The following is a 16,330-nucleotide window of genomic DNA, read 5'->3' as shown; positions in this document are numbered from 1 at the left end:
ATCTAGAGAGCTGTCATCCTTAGGAAAATTCTCCACCACTGGGCCTCAGCCCAGGGTCCTGCTGGCCTGGCCCAGAGGTTATCACGTGAAAATCAGCATCCTGGCTTGATGCAAAGGGCACAGGATTTCTTTGTACTTTAACATACTGACCTTGACTGACTCAGGCCCATAGGTCTGAAATGAACTAGGGCCTCCGAATTTTCTTTTGAGGTTAACTGATAATATAAATGAAGATTTGGGACAGGAAGGAGACTACATTTTCACAGCACTCAACAGGAACCTTTGTTTTTCTTAAGTGCTACGACTATGGTAGAGTCTTTTGTTGTTGTTTTTGGATTTTTCTTGTAGAGTTCCTTGTGCTAAATTAAACACAATTAGAATTGAACCTGCAGGTTTTCAGGAACCACCATACATAGAGAAAGCTTGTCTGAGCAATGGAAGTTTGAACTTTATATATTTTTTTAACCTACTAGATCCAGTCAGTCCTGAGGTGTGATAATGCTGAATGTTTTTGACCTATATCAATTAGAGATTTAATTCATAATTTAAATCTTTCCAGAGAAAATTACAGATCCAGACGGCTTTCCTGATGAACTCCACCAAACAATAAAGAAATACATCTTATGCAAACTTTTTTTCCAAAAATAAGAGGAAGCATTTCCAAACTCCTCATTAATTTGATTAGAAAAATCAAAGAGATCACAAGAAAAGAATTCAGAGCACTATCACTCATGAACACAGATATAAATGTTCTTAAAAATACTAGCAAATAAGAATCAATATATGTAAAAAGGATACTATATGCCATACCCAAGTGAATTTTATCTCAGAGTATAAGACTGGTTCAATATTAGAAAGTCAATCAATGTAATTTATATGGTAGTGTTTGTTTTAAAACTCTCAAAATTGGAAAACGTAGATTTGAAGAACTCCAGCTCCAGGCGGGTGTGGTAGTTCAATTTAGTGAGACCCTGTCTCAAAAAATAGACGACTGGGATGTGGCTCAGAGGTTAAGTCCCCCTGGGTTCAATCCCCAGGACCAAAAGTACAAACACAAAACCTCCAGCTTTAACTGCACACAGCAACTTTCTAATTGATGCTATCCCCACTGCCTTTTTGAAATGTCTTGATGAAAAAACTATTAAAGAGCACTTTGAAAGCTATAAAGTAGCAGTATTACCAGCTGTGAATATTGTGACGGATAAATTGGTATTTTGTCCTGTCCCACCCCACCCCCCAATACTGGGGATTGAATCCATAGCCTTATACATGCTAGACAAACACTGAGCCACATCCCCAGCCCTTTTTAAATTTTGAGACAGGGTCTAAGTTGTTGAGGCTGACCTTGAACTTGTGGTCATCCTGCCTCAGCTCCTCAGCTGCTGGTATTACAGGGTCCATCACCACGAGGGCCTCATGACCCTGTGACAGATAAACTGAATCTCACAATTACTTTAGACATCTGCAATCTCATCTGCCCTCTTCACTATTCACCCTCCAAAAGCAAACTTTTATTCAACCCAATTAATACTTCCTGGAGAACTAATTTTCAACTAATTTCAGATCAATCATCAGCCCCACTAATATGCTAATTTTGGTCCTTCAACAACAACAAAAAAACTCTTTAGATTTTGCCTGTCTTCCATTCCTTATAATCCCCAGCCTTCCTGAAACTATCAAAATAGACATTTTACTTCATAAATAATTAGGTCAATGAGGGAAGCACTTTAAAATAAAAATCAACGTGCTTAGCACTCAAATCTTTGGCATTCTCAAACATTTTATTACTTTTGTTGAATGGTATTTTAATTTATCATGAAATGTACCTTAGGTTTAAGTACACAGTATTCTTTGAATCAGGGACAAGACTGGGTTCTTTCACACACTCCCAAACTATTGCAATATTCCAAGTCCTCGATCACTAGCAATTGCATGTTCTACTTTACAAGCTTTTGTCTTTGTGACTAAATGTGCAGCAATAAACCCCAAACCACATTAATGATAACCTCGTTAAATATAAACTAGTGTGCAATTATCCAAACTACTAACACAAACAGAGGGAGGAAAAGAAAACAGGAAACACTGATTATATGTTCCCAAAGGCTCCTAAAAACCAAACAAAAATAATACAGCATTACAGTCAAAAAAGAAAAAAAAAAAAAAAAAAAACCCAAACAACAACAACAACAAAACACTAATGATTTTATTATAGTTACATATAATGCTAAGGCAGTCTGTTTCAGCTCCAGCATCTGCAGAGTTCGGTTTTTAAAACTGAATGTGAGTTGAGACCTAACTATTGGGGAGAGGGTATTTTGTTTTGGGGATAGAAAAATGGGTGGCAGTGACCCTGGGGAAATTCACATCTTTATGCCAAGTGGGAGATTCTTTTAAAAGTGGTTTCCAGGCTGGGGAGATAGCTCAGCTGGTAGAGTGCTTGCCTTGCAAGCACAAGGCCCTGAGTTCGATCCCCAGGACCGCCCAAAAAAGAAAAAAAAAAAAAAAAAAAAAAGGTGGTTTCCAACAAGCTTCCTTTGATAGTGACACACAGCCCCAGAGGGAAGAATGGAACACAAAGGTGTGTGGCACAGTCCTTGGTGCACAAGCTAATAAACCAGCTCTCCAGAAGGAGGATGCAAAGCCCCCTGGCCAATTCCCATGGTGTAAACACTCCCACCACAAGTGACTGCAAGATACCAAGCAGCTCAGACTCCTTATCTCCACGAAGTCCAGCTGAAGCATGCTGCTGCTTTTAGCTGAAACCCAGAGGCAGGCATGGGCAAGCTAGGCTCACCTCAGTTGTGGAACCAAGGAAAGAGGTGTTAGGTAGACTGTCTCAACCGATAAAAGGGTGGGAGTGAGTACAGGGTAAAAATAAAGAGCTGTGTGGGGTGGGGGCAGTTGCTAGGACGAGTGAGGCTTAGAGGAAGATGTCCTAAGAGGTTTTGCCTGGTGTCTTGGAACCAAAATTTCCCTACTGACACCATCAGCTAACTAACTAGGTTTTGTTTGTCTGTTGTGATTACTCTACAGAGGGACTTAGGTGGTCCATTTTGGTGAGAGCCAGCCCCCAGCTGATGCATCACCAAGCCACTGTGGAGGAGAAGCTGGTGAAGTGCACAGGCTGGAGAAGGTCAGCCAGGACAGTGTGCAGGGCTTTCCATGGAGTGAAGCTTCAACACAGGAGGGAGCATTCTGTGGGAAGGTACGAGGGACCCTCCCCAGGGAGAAGCCCAGGCACTGAGCAGCAATGGTATTCTCTAGAAAGCCAGCAGGCCAGCAGGGATGCAAGGGAGCAGGGGACAGAATATCGGGGAGAAGAGGTGGCACTGGCAACTGGGTGCCGGGCCAAAGGCTGCCTTGCATAAAATACAAGGAATTTAAGACTGACAGCATCAGATGTAGGTCTCAGCAAGGTCCCTTGGGCAACTCGGGGAGAAGGGTTGACGGGGGTCCAGAAGCAGCCAGGAAGCTCTCAAAAGGTGACCTCATCACCCAGGGTACAAGTCCGGTCCCAGGCAGGGAGTGTGGGCAGGGAGGGGCCTAGAGCTCTGCACACCTCCGGGGCACTGGGTTAGGGCAGAGGTGACACCCTTCTTCTGGGACAAGACAGGGAGAAAAGACAGCTTAGACTTTGGCGGGTCATGTGATCTCGGTTGCAACTATTAAAGTCTGTCACCAGGGCACAAAGACGGCCAAAGACAACACATACACAAGTAGGCGCTGCTGTTTCCAAGAGAGTGTTATGTATACACAGCCAGGGGCCACAGTTTGCCAACCTCTGAGCTGGGAAAAGGGCGACACTGAGAAGACACAGAAGCCCAGCGAGGTGACAGGGTTAATATTCCCATTTCACGGATGAGAAGCTGGTCAGGATGAGGGGCAGAGCCAACACCATCCTCAGGGAGGCCAGGCTGGTGCTGCCAAGGCTGACACCATGCCCTGACGACCCAGGGCGGGAAGTTAGAGGCAACGAAGGAGACAGGATCTGGGTAAGGAGGGGGAAGCACAGGAAGGCACTGGGCAGGGTTCACTACCGTGATCACAGTACTCCCTGTCCACCCCGGCCCTGCCTCCGGGTCCTGGTGCACAAAGATCCTCCCTGAATGACAGAGGTAGAAATGTAAATAGGGAAATCAGAGTAGGCGGTGACCTTTAAGGTCATTTAGGTCAACTTCTGCCAGGTTTGCCTGAAGCCAGTTTAACAAGCATTTATGAGTCAGACCCACAGTCCACAGTGCCAAGTGAGGTGGGCAAGAGGGCAAATCCTGAAGCCTGATGACCTGCCTGCCAACCCAGTTCCCACGTTCAGACTGGGGGACCTGGGATAAGTTACTTAACCTCTCTGTGCTTTGAAACAGGGGTGCTAGACTGTCACAGGATTGTTATAAATATGAATTCAATCCCTATAAAGTGCTTAGAATAATGCCTGTCCCACGTTTTTTAAATAAAAATACTGTGTCCTAGGCTGTTTGCTAGGTCCCACAGGGGAGGGTCAGAAGTGTCCCACTCTGTGAGGGCTCAAACACCAAGCTCACCTCTAACCACTCATCACTATGCTAAATGCTTGTTTGCTTATGTCACCAGACACCTGACTACCTGGAGCAGGTTTTATGCCTCTATCTCCTAGGATTAGCACAGTGGTGTCTCATAATTGATATGCACAGTGGTATTTCAATGTTTGTTGAATGAATAAGTGATGCAAGGCATTAAGTCTCATTACTAGAACGTCCTCTACTATATACCTGACAGATAAAGCACTAAAGTCACCCCTTGTCCACTGTGTGACCTTGGACTCCTGTCTGTTGGTGCTGGAATCAATGTCTACAAAAGAACTTTGTGAACTTGAGGCCCTTTAGCCACTTAAACAGATCACTTATGCCCTGAGGGATGGGGAATTGACGACCTCATCAGGCAGTGGGTTCCAGTTTGGATGGCCCCAAGTTCTTGTCCAGCTGTGACAACTACGCTGAGGGTGGTTTTTTTAAAGTCCCTCCTACTCCATTCATTCACATTCTGCCAATCAGTGCTGTGGAACAGACACACAGCTGCTTGGCATCTACAGTTAAATTTCCCACATGTCCCCAAGCTAAACTCGTCCCAGGCCCTGTAGCAGGCCACATAGGACTCATCATGCAGAATGCTGGATCAGGAAAAGGTGGCAGGCTCATGGGTCCCAATCCTTTAATTCCACCAGGGTTCCCAAGAACCCACCTGACTCAGAACAAAGGCTTCCCAAGTCCTTGTCCCACATCAGGTCACCATCTCACCCACCAATTCTTCCCATTCTGCTTGCAAAGCCCCCTGCCTTCATCTCCCATCCCCAACCTAACAATCTCCAAAGAGGGGGAAAGTCCAGGCACTAGGAGCTTCCTGGGCCAGCTGTGTGACAGTGTACAGCGCCACACAGGCTGCCCCACCCTTTCAGAGAGCAAAAGGTCACCCTTGAACTCGCTGCCCTCACTGGGTACCTGCCAGCACTGAACAGGCTTCTCCTTTATTCTGCCTCCTGAGCTCACCCACATTACAGGCTCTGGGAGGGCGAGTACGGCAGTGGGAGGGGCCTGGGACACCTCGGCCAGCAGCGAGGGCCACTAGTTGATGGCCCTAAATCCCAGCAAGGCACAAACCAGGCCGAGTCTTGGAAAGTATTCTGACCAGAGCCTGGTCTAGCCTAAGACTGCAGCCTTGGCTTCCATAACTCACACAGCTGGGAAAACAGCTCACAGACAACTTAAGCAATAAGCTAGGGAGATCAAAGTCACCTTGCCAGGTGGTGACAAAGTTAGGGAAGAATGACCATCTCCCCTCCCATACTCTGATTCTCAATTACTGGTTGGTTCACATTTTTCTTTTCAGTCAAGACATTGAAGTTACAGTTTACAGCATAAGCCCAGTTTCCACCCTAAGAGGGGCGGGGTGCTGCAGAGGAGGGACAGAAGCCCTAAGTGGCTGGGGTAAGCCGTCAGGGATGAGCCAGAACAGTCATTAAGGGCTGAGTGACCTTGAGCAAGTAACTTAACGTATCTGAGCTCCATTTCCTCAGCCTTACAATAGGACAAATCAGAATACAGGATAAGCCTCCCTCCATAAAGCTTGGAGCTATTAGAAAGAAGAATGTGCCATTTAAGAGATTCCCCAGGTGATCCTAAATACATTAACATCTGACAAGCCTCTGGAAGCTTTTAGCACGCCCTGCCCACACTTAGTCTGCCTTCAATAACAAATGTAGGTGCAATGGCCATCTGGCTTAGGGGGTCCAAGCCACAGGCTCAGGCTCCCCGGAAGAGAAAGACTGACCAACCTACCCACGATCAGATGGCTGGCCAGGCGGCAGCACTGGAACCCAGGCCGTGAGGCTCCTCTGCAGCACGTTCCCTCCTAAGACCCAACTCTCCATGAGGCATGATGCAAACTCAAGTGTTCGAAAAGGTAAGTCACTTGTCATTTCTTAGGATACCCCAGTTACCAAGCAGCCCTGCTGGCAGGCACATAGCTCCACCTGGGCTGGAGATTGCTGCTGGGCCATCAGAAGCCCCAGGAAGTAATCAGAATTGCTGCCAGCTGCTGCCTGGGTGAAGTTTTTAAAGTAAAAGAAGTCTAAGACACCTTATAAGATTACGCTCCCTTTCGCCTGTTAACACCTTCCTGGTGTGAGTCTCACGGCTCCAGCAGAGAAATGCAATAGGGAGTGAAGCTAAAAAGCATCTTTTTGGTTTCCCACCTCTGGCACCTCTGCACACCCCAGGGCCAGCTTCCCAGGCCACATGGAACGCTGTTTATAAGGCTGGGAGGATCCCCTGGCCACAGTCCAATAGAACAGAGCCTGAGAAGCAACAGCAAAGTTGTGGGACCCAAAGAGGTGAAACTTTCCAGGGATGACTAGCAAAAAGGGGGTAAAATCACACTAAAGTGACTGGCCAGCTGTATCCCGACCATTTACAGTCAGCAGCTCAAACATGATCGGTGGCCCTACTGTGTGCAAGGCAAAGTGACATGGGGTGAATGGCAGAGGGAAAAGACATCAGGCTTGGACGTCAAAACTCAAGTTCCTATTCTGGCCCAAGTGAGTCAACCCATTATTTTAAGTGCCTCTCTGAGCCTCGGGGGTCTCCTCATCTGTGAAAGAACTCACAGGCGGTTGCAAGGGTCAAATGCGATACATGGCAAGTATCAGCATACAATGCTTCCACCTCGGTTCAAGGAGCACATACTCAGGCCGAGGCCTAAGCATGGAAATATTCCTCCCTGTTCTATTTCAAAGTTTGGAAGTCCACGCAATTCATTGGGATGGGTTTCAAGACTTCAGGTTGTGAAATTCTGATTTGCACATGCTCAAAATAAACTAAGTACAGGGAATCTCAAATTCATTAAAAAGGGCAGGTTTCAGACTCTCTAAGCAGTGCTTCCCGCAATTTAATTTGTATCTGAATCCCCCAGGGATCTTGTTAAAATGCAGATTTGGGCTGAAGCAGGTAAGGGTGGTGGGGCCAAGGAGTTTGCATTTCTAGGAGCTCCTGGGGAGGCGAAGGATCTGGAGCCCACTTTGGAGCAGCCAAGTTCTATGGAATTCAGCGAGAAATGAACCCAAGGCAAGTCTAATTTGACTGACAAACTACATCCCAGGAGCACAACCCAGGAAAGGAAATATACAGAACCACCGGGGCTGGCAGGGTTTCTGAAAGGGAGCACACCAGTAAAGCAAGGGAAGCCGAGAACAAGGGCCCCACCTGTGCCTTATTCAAATAAGTTTATACTCTAAACCACACTAGGCAGGTGAAAGGACTCTTCAGAAAACACAAAAGCAGTGACTGAAAAACAGGATAGGCCCCATTTGTCACCATTCCTAAAAAGGCCGCTCCTCAAATAATTTACCTACCCCCCTCTTTCCCAGGACATCAAATTTGATGCTGCTTCTGTTCAGAGCTGTCATTTTAAAAGTGCCCATCAAGTCACGGATATGAAGGGTTCAGAAATAGTAAGATGAATATGATTGACAGGTGAGCATGCATCTTAATATTCACTATCTTAATGTGTGTTGAGGTGGCTGGGATCAATAAAAAAACTTCCTAAGGTTCACAGGGACAGGATTAGAGAGTAAATTCTGGGTGTTCTTTGGTTCAGAAATACCAACACAAGATAATCCATATCCCCTGAAATTAGCTTCTTGGAGAAAGAGCGGGAGGTAATCTGATCTCCTGCTGCTTTCAGCACAGGGACCACATCTGTCTACCAGGCAACACAGGCCAGCCTTGAACACTGGCTTAAAATAACACGTATGTTTATTATAATTCCTGTCATGACCCACTGACTGCTGGGCTTGGGCTCAGACTCCAGAATTATGAGCCGGTGTGTGATGTCAAGCGGCAACAGAGCTGCCCAGAAACTGCAGAGCATGCATTACTTGCCCTGAAAGGGAAGGATTCCCCTCCCACGCACTCACCCGCTACTGGGGAGATGCGTGCTCTAACAAGAAATGCCAGAACGGGACTGTCACCTGTGCCCAGTGTCACTAACTCATCCATGCCATCACAAGGTTGCTTCCCAGGACTCCACACCCCTGGCCCTCGGGCCCACATGCACTTGAACTGCAATCTACACATCAGCACTGGCCCGATTTCATCCACCGTAAAGAGTAAACTTTGGATGAGCCAGTTTGTTCTTTGACTTGATTACAGGAGGAAGTTTTCCAACAGGTTGCCTTCTCACTTGGGTCCGAGCAAAAAGGCGCATTACAGGACAGAGGCTGTTAATAGCGAATGTTCTTCCAGCCCATCCTGATGCCTAGAGAATCCGGGCAAGGCTCTACCTCTAAAGGGTAAATTGAGGCTTCCGTTTGCTAAATTAACTGAAAACAGATGGAGTCTGTGTTGTAACTTACTTCATAGGAGGTCGACATAAGACCAGAGCCTCCCAGGGAATAGGCGAGAATTTTGCCAGCTGCTCCCCAACCTCCAAGACCCACATAAATCTAGCAGAATGTCCCCTGACATACGGTGACAAGCTCCTGCCATTTCCAGGATAAGTAAATATCAAACATTTCGTGGTTTTGCCAGTATGCCTGCAGGTAAAATAAGCTTTTAACTAACTCAAACATTCTTCTTGGAATGGGGGCGGGGGGAGCTCGAGCCCCGTCTTCCCTGTCCCCACCCTGCTTCAAGGGAATGTAAAGACTTCCCACGTGTTAGGAAAGCAAAAGGAAAACGCCAAGTTTCCCCCAGCCGCAGCAACACCGAGTTCAGGAAGGAACTTCGGAAGGGTTCTCGCGTGTCTGCTACTAGTTCAGGCTCCCGCGCAGCCCAGCCGCGGGCCCCACCCACCGCACCACGCCGCGACCGGCGGCGGCTAGCCTAGCTTGAGGATCGCGCCTCCGGGTCTGGACCCGGTTCCAGGAAGTTCAGGATCTCCTTGAGCTAGGAGGTTCGGGAGCCACTTTTTAATGGGCTCCTGCAACTCCCAACTCCCGGGCCACGACAATAGCATGGTGCTCCTGCTCTGCGCGTGCCAGGTTCCCGAACACACGTGTGACCACACGCTCCCTGGACACTCTTCCTCTTTCGCGTGCCCTAAATGGTTTGGAATTCAGGCCAGAAGTCCTGGATTCAAGTGGGCGCAGGAAAGTGGGAGCTACGGGTGCGTGCGGTACAGTCCAGAGACTACCGGGAGGCTGGGCGTGCCGGGGGCAGATAGCGACGCAAAGCAGGGCGCGTATCGCGTCCAGGGAACTCACCGAGACCTCTGCAGCTGCTCAAAGGCGCTGGTGCTGCCGCTCTGACCCGGCTGCTCCAGGGAGCAGTAGTTCTGCGAGGTCTGCCTGGAGAAGGCGATGGGCAGGATTCCCTGAGTGAACGAGTTGAGACGGCCCCGACTGCCGCTCCCACTCCCGGGGGTCCCGGAGCCCAAGAAGGCGGCTGCCGGCACCTGCACGCTGGTAAAGGCATCGTCCTCCTCCAATTCCTCCTGCCCGGCACTCCCGGGCCCATCCGGCAGCTGCAGTTGAGAACAGGCGGCGAGAGGTGCCGACCGGGACGGTTGCAAATGTTCCCCCGACGTCCGGCCGGCACCCAGGGGGCTCGCTAGCGCCCGAGACGCCCCGGGGCCAGGCAGGGTCGCGTGGCAGCCGGGAGCCAGAGGCGGCAGCAGCGAAGGCTGCAGTGGGAAGGGGCTAGACCCGGTGGCCAACGCCGCGGCCGCCGTGCCCTGTGCGGCGAGCGCGTTGCAGCCGGCGGCCAGTAGGCTGAGCCGAGTCCTCGCACCGTAAGCGCTGCCCGCTCCGGGCTTGGCTGCTCCGCTCTCCTCGCCACCGCCCCACTCCTCCTCCTGCAGCGGCGGCCGTCCGTCCAGCGAGATGTTGGTGAGGAAGGAGAGGGCAGCCTGGCGGCGCCGCGGATCCATGCGCGGCTTCCGGGGGGGCTCGGGCGGCGGCTGGGCCGGCGCGGCGGCCGCGGGCTGGGGCTGCGGCTGCGGCGGCTGCAACCCGCCGGTGCCCGCGGCGTCGGTGCCGGCGCTGCCGCCGCTGCTGCAGGCGGCCGTGCCGGCGGTGGCGGTCGCCGCCGCCATTGTGTCCGTCTGCGGCGTTAGTTCCGCGATGCCCGGAGAAGCGAGCGGTGCCGAATGCTAAGCGGCGGACGCGAGCCGCGGCGACCCGGGCTGGGTAGGGCGCGGGGCGCAGGCGGCGTGCGCGGCGGCCCGGCCCCCCCGCAGGCGGGCCATGCTAGCCCCTCGGTGCTGGGGCGGGGGGCGCAGCCGACCCACACGCGCGCCTCCCTCCCGCGCTGCCGCTGCTAACTCGCTGGCTCTCAGCCCGTCCGCGGGTCGCCTGGCTGGTCCGGCTCCGGGGCCCGGGTGTTCGTATTTATAGGTGCGCGCGCCCCGCGCTCACGCTCCGAAGCAATAACACAGTATCACGTGTGGGGAATGAAACCTGGGAAGAAAACAAAGCCGCAGGCGGCGGCCGCTGAGGCAAGCGGCGGGAGGCAAAGGGGGCCGGAGGAGGAGGAAGAGGAGGAGGAAGGGCGAGCGAGCGCGTGGCGGTGCTGTGCAGGTCGTCCCAGCCGCCTGCTGGGAGAGTTGGTGGCTCCCGGGGCGCGCGGAAGCCAGGTGCGGGAGGCGAGCACGTTACCCCGGCACGCTAGCACAGAGAATTGGGGGTGCAAACAGAACCCTGTGAGTCACAGCGTGGGGATGTGCCCTTGGAAGAGTTAGGATTCTGCAGGACAGTTTTGCGGAGCGACTCACAGATTTGGACCGTGAGTGTGTTGACTGGACCTTGCGAATAGGTCGTTATTAATAGTTACACGGGTAGGTCCGCAGCCCCATCTGAAAGCGTCGCTGAGCACTGAGGTGTCTCCTACTCATCCGCAGGCCGAGGGAGAGGATGAAGGCACGCACTGGGGTGCATGAACATTTTCCATGTGATCGAACTGATTTACACCCCCCTATTTCATGGTGCTGACACTTTTCCTCTCCCTTAGTAAAGGCCTACATAAAATTTCACTTTGGCCCTGAAATGTGCTCGATTTTCTATAGGAACCGAGGCGGGCTAAAATAGTCTCCTTTCTCCTTGTCGCCTTGCCAACTTTTGAGGATTATGATCTTTTTCACCCCATAAACTGGTACCTATATGGATAGTTACTCTCTGTACTTATTCATAAATATCCTGTCCTGTTTTCCTGGGAGATGGGTTCTTTGCTCAAGGACGCTATAACCCTTCCAGAGCTGCAGCTCCTAATCTGGGATGTGTGGCATCCCCAACCCCAACCAGTGAGGATTGGGGTGGAGGCTTCACATGGAGCAATCAAAAATCGTGGAATGATTACTATAGGCGGTTTGGGTGACCTACCAAATGCAGTTAAGAACAGTTGTCACACTGAATTAAACTCTGTGACACCTAAAGAAGTTACTTCACTTCTCTAAGGGAGAAGCAATGTGTTTAAGATCAACAGATTAAATTAATTAAAGGTTTAAATTTAGCCCTGGAGCTAATGGGTAACTCTACATTGAAATTCCACTCCATTTCAAGTTCAGGAAAGTAAATTAAGTAATGGAGAGCAAACACCCACTGTCCAGAGATGTGCAGCCAGCCTGGAGTAGGAGATAGGGTTTGTTTCAGGTTACATTGGCTCAGGACATACAGGGCATGTGGCCCTTTACATGAACATGAACAATTTTTCATATTTTGTGCCTTTTTAGGCCTTTTGAAAAAAGTGGAGCTTGGTGTCTATTTATTGCAGTCTTACAGCAGCTAAGTCAAAGCTTGGAGATCAACTTGCCGAAATTTCATCAGGATTTTAATTACTTTATTTACCTTGAAACATCCAAGTCTCTTTATTACAGTTGACTTAATTTACATAACTATTGCCCTGGTTGTGCTGGCAGGCAGTGTTAAATGAAAGACTTCAACTCTGCTCCTATAAAGGAACTTACTTTATTACAAAAGTGATGTTAAGATAAGCAAAGAGGAACAAAAAAAAAATTCAAAAATCTCATCCATTAAAAAACCTTAATATTTTTATATGTCTTGTGTATATTTTTAAACAAAATCAAAATCAGGCTATTTGTATCATATGGTTTTTGCCTCCTGTATTCTGATCATCTTTCCTTTTAGAATATTCTCCTATAGCATTGTTTTAATACCTATGTAGTGTTCAATTTGATGGTGAGACTATAAGTTATAAACCTGTGTATTTAATAAGTTTGGTATTTCTACTTTTGTTGTCATGAGGAGAGCAATGATGACATCCCCCGTTTTTTTAAGTCTTGCTGCCATGCAATATTATTTTCTTAGGTTAAATAGTTTCTGGGGCTACTGGCTTATCATTTTAATCTGGAAAGGTTATTCCAATCAGCTTCCTCACATTCTTGCTGGCTGTTGAAATTCTTCATCAATCTTCATTACTTTGCCCATTTGATGTAACTCTTTTTTTAAGTGTCAAATATGTAAACTAATGTGAAATATTTATTCAAGTATTAAATAAGAATCAATGTCTATTTACCCTCCATGCCTCTATGAGCCCTTATGAAGTTCATGGGAGTTGTGATTTATTGTTCACCCACTAGGTGCCAGCCAGAGTATTTCTAATCCTTACGGCCACCCTGTGGTGTTGGTGAGGGCATTTTCATTAATATTTTAAAGAGAAGGCTCAAAAACATTGAATAATTTACCCCTGGTCATGTAGCTCACGGTCCCCACTCGAAGACTGGTGTATATTCTTGCGCCCTCTGCTGGTAAGGATGTTCTACAGGAAGGGTCAGTCGTATATTCAGCCTTGGGAGTCAACAATAATGGAAATACAAGCTTTGGGGTAAGAGGGTCTGGGTTTTGAGAGTAAGTCACTTAACCTCTTTGAGTCCATTTCCTTTGTGGGTTATTGTGAGGTACAAATGAGAGTGCATGAGGAATGTTTTATAAACCTTACTTTTAAAGCATCAATTATTTCTACCATCTTAATGTACTTAGTCCCGAATTGTCACAAATTCATTTACTTTTCAACTATTAATTAGTCAATCAAGTATTATTGAGCTATTCCTATGATTACAGTACCATCTGTGACAAAGGGATAAAAGAAGAGTGGCCTTTAGCCCTTGCACCTTTGATAGTTGAAATAGTGGAAAACAAAAACTCGGGACACTTTTAAAGGAAAGTACAAAGCCAACTCTGATTAAGTGTCAAGTGAGCAGTATGTTATCAGAATATTAAAAAAGAGCTAGATTTTCATTTGACCTGATGCCTGTAGGGGAGGAATGTGTTAAACAAAAACCAGGATTCAAGCTGACCTGGGAGATAAAAGAGGTGAGAATAGGAAGTTGGCTACAGTCTGGATCTTAAAATGTTCCACAAAGACCCAAGTATTGCTCTTCAGGGAGGCGCTATTGGGAGGCAGTAGACTTTTTATGAGGTGGGGCCTAGTGGGAGGAAATCAGATCATTGGGGGCATATCCCTGAAGATGATTTTGGGTCCCTCCCTGGCCCTTCCTTTTTCTTCTTCTTTTTTTTTTTTTTTTTTTTGTATTGGGGATGAACCCAGGGTATCATGCATGTGCATGCCAGGAAAGCACTCTATCACTAAGCTATACCCCTAACCCTGTCCTTTTCTCTCATTGGCTTCCCATCCATGAGGTGAGCAGTTTTGCCCTAAAACAGGCCCAAAAGCCATGGGGCCAACCAATCATAGACTGAAATCTCTAAAATTATGAGCCAAGATAAACCTTTTCTCTTTGACGTTTCAGGTATTTGTTATAGTGACAAAAAGCTAACACAAACTTTGCATACAGATTCTTTGCATATCATAGGTATAGAGAACTAGAATTTGAAATATAATTCTTCTTGCTCTGCCAAGTCCCCTTCACTTTCATATTGCTCCTTTTTAAGTTCTCAGTCTGAAAACTTACTTTGCATGCATGAACCCAAAATACACGAACTGTTTAGATTGACATATACAGGGCTAGGAGTACATTTTAGAAAGAAAGAAAGAAACTACAAGTAATCAATAACCCTTCAATAATTCAGTGAACCAAAAAAATCTGAAAATTTGCTTATTGATGGTAGTAGGCAACCCTCATAAGTTTTTTGATATCGTGGAAATAAGGTTTTAGATTCAGACAAACCCAGGTACCAATGTCAATTTAGACCCTTAACAGGCGTGTGACCTGGTAAGACTCCAACTTGGGCAAATTAAGTTTTATGTTTTGGTGGCCTCATCTGTAAAGGTAGGTTTAGTAGTATTACCTTGTAGAGTTGTGAGGATTAGTGATAATATAAATCATGTAACCAGCAGCAGAGTATCTGGCATTAACTGGGTAGCTATTATTAGAAAAATGCAAACCATAGAAGGTGTACATAAGAAAGGCCAGGATGTTTTAGGTTCTAGTTTCTGTAGTTTTCACTTGCCAGCAGGCAGGAATGACTATGAGAAACTCTAGCTATCAGCTCCAGTACAGATCAGATTCTTTTACTGTGGTTTCCATCAAAGTGCAGACTGCTACCCATTACTATATCACACACCAGACTCTTAAATCTAAAATATAGGCATGGTGCCCCAAGAAACCTGCTGCTTTTCTTAAGCCAGTAAAAGAGGCTGAGACTAGAAATGGGGACTGTCCAAGAGATGATCCTCAATGTTCCCATTCTTCTAGAAGTTCACCTGCCCCATGGGGAATTGCAATCACTTCTGTTGGCCTGGGAGAATGGAGAGGTGGAGGAAGATGGGGAAAGGGCCATCATTTCCCCCTTTACTCTTTGGCATAGATAACTTTAATTTCCTTGCTTAATTTCCCCAGGACATCTGGGATTAGATATAACATTTAAATAAGATTTCACTGGAAGCTGAGGGATATTAGGTGAAGAAATAAACTCAAGGAGGAATAAATACACAGCCCCAGAAAGCATCTTACAAAATATGTCTTACTCATATTCCTAATCCCTATTTCCTAAATGCCAACTTCATGCCAGTTTCCAGTTTGGTTTCTGTGAGTACCAGGGAGAAGATGTGGTTCTACCCTGGAACCCTTGAGCTAAGTAGCACCGGAAGTTAGGCTAATATATATTCACTAATACATTAAGAATTTTGAAAAGAAGAGCTGTGTACACTGGGATCAACCAGCCCCTGGCATACTTCCTATATAAGAGGTTATTTCAACAGTCATACCCCAGAGTCGCCCATTCAAGACACCTTCTTTGTACAAGAAAAGACCAAAAGGACTTTGCTGCTTCCTGCCATGGTTCTGTTCTCCACCTTCCTTCCTGGCTGAGGACCTGCCCTTCCCTCAGTGATTAGCATCACAACCCCTGACGCTGTCCAAGCATAGGCCCAAACAGGACCATTTTGTGTCTGGACTCCTCTAACACTGGAGGAGAGAGGAAGAGCCGTTTTTTGTTGCAGTTCGTGCAAAGGGCCTTCCAGAGTCTACAACTTGTGTGAGAAGCTGAGGAACGTAGATGATGTGTCCATTGGACTGTGTGAACTGTCCAGTAAACATGTGTTATTGACTTATCGAGGGCAATGACTGAGGTCAAGAATGGATTTTGGTACCTCGTCAATATGGGAAGAAGTATGAGTGCTCCTAACCCTCCTCCCCAGTCTTGTTGGGGGACATATCCAAAGACAACAGTGCAGATGTGTTTAGTCTTTAATTTTCCTCTCATTCGTTAAAATTCTCCCTTGGATGCAGCTCAGCCAGTTGTGGAGGAGAAGGAATAAGCATTCAGAAGAAAGTGGTCCACTCGACAAGCGTCTGTGAGACACTTGCCAAGTGTGAGGTAGTAGGCTTGAGCTGCGGATCTGACTCGTCACCAAACCTGGAACCTCTGAGCCTCAGTTTCTACACCTCC

The 16,330-nt window shown here is 47.6% G+C and overlaps 1 protein-coding gene across 2 annotated transcripts in view; it reads right to left on the bottom strand.

Moving 5' to 3' along the window:
- The window catches only part of Cables1 (Cdk5 and Abl enzyme substrate 1), a 108,535-nt gene extending 97,496 nt beyond the window's left edge, over positions 1 to 11,039 (bottom strand). The window contains exon 1 of one of the 2 annotated variants that reach the window (XM_047526594.1): positions 9,731 to 11,039. In XM_047526594.1, coding sequence (XP_047382550.1) covers positions 9,731 to 10,560 — 830 coding nt within the window. In that variant the 5' untranslated portion in view covers positions 10,561 to 11,039. The remainder of the gene's footprint in view (positions 1 to 9,730) is intronic. The other variant, XM_047526593.1, reaches the window with a different exon arrangement.
- Between the last annotated feature and the right edge of the window lie 5,291 nt (positions 11,040 to 16,330).

The sequence above is a fragment of the Sciurus carolinensis genome, chromosome 15 (genome assembly GCF_902686445.1).
Source record: "Sciurus carolinensis chromosome 15, mSciCar1.2, whole genome shotgun sequence".
NCBI classification, from domain to species: domain Eukaryota; kingdom Metazoa; phylum Chordata; class Mammalia; order Rodentia; family Sciuridae; genus Sciurus; species Sciurus carolinensis.
The sequence above is the reverse complement of the archived record's forward strand: the minus strand, read 5'-3'. Positions and strand labels throughout refer to the sequence as shown.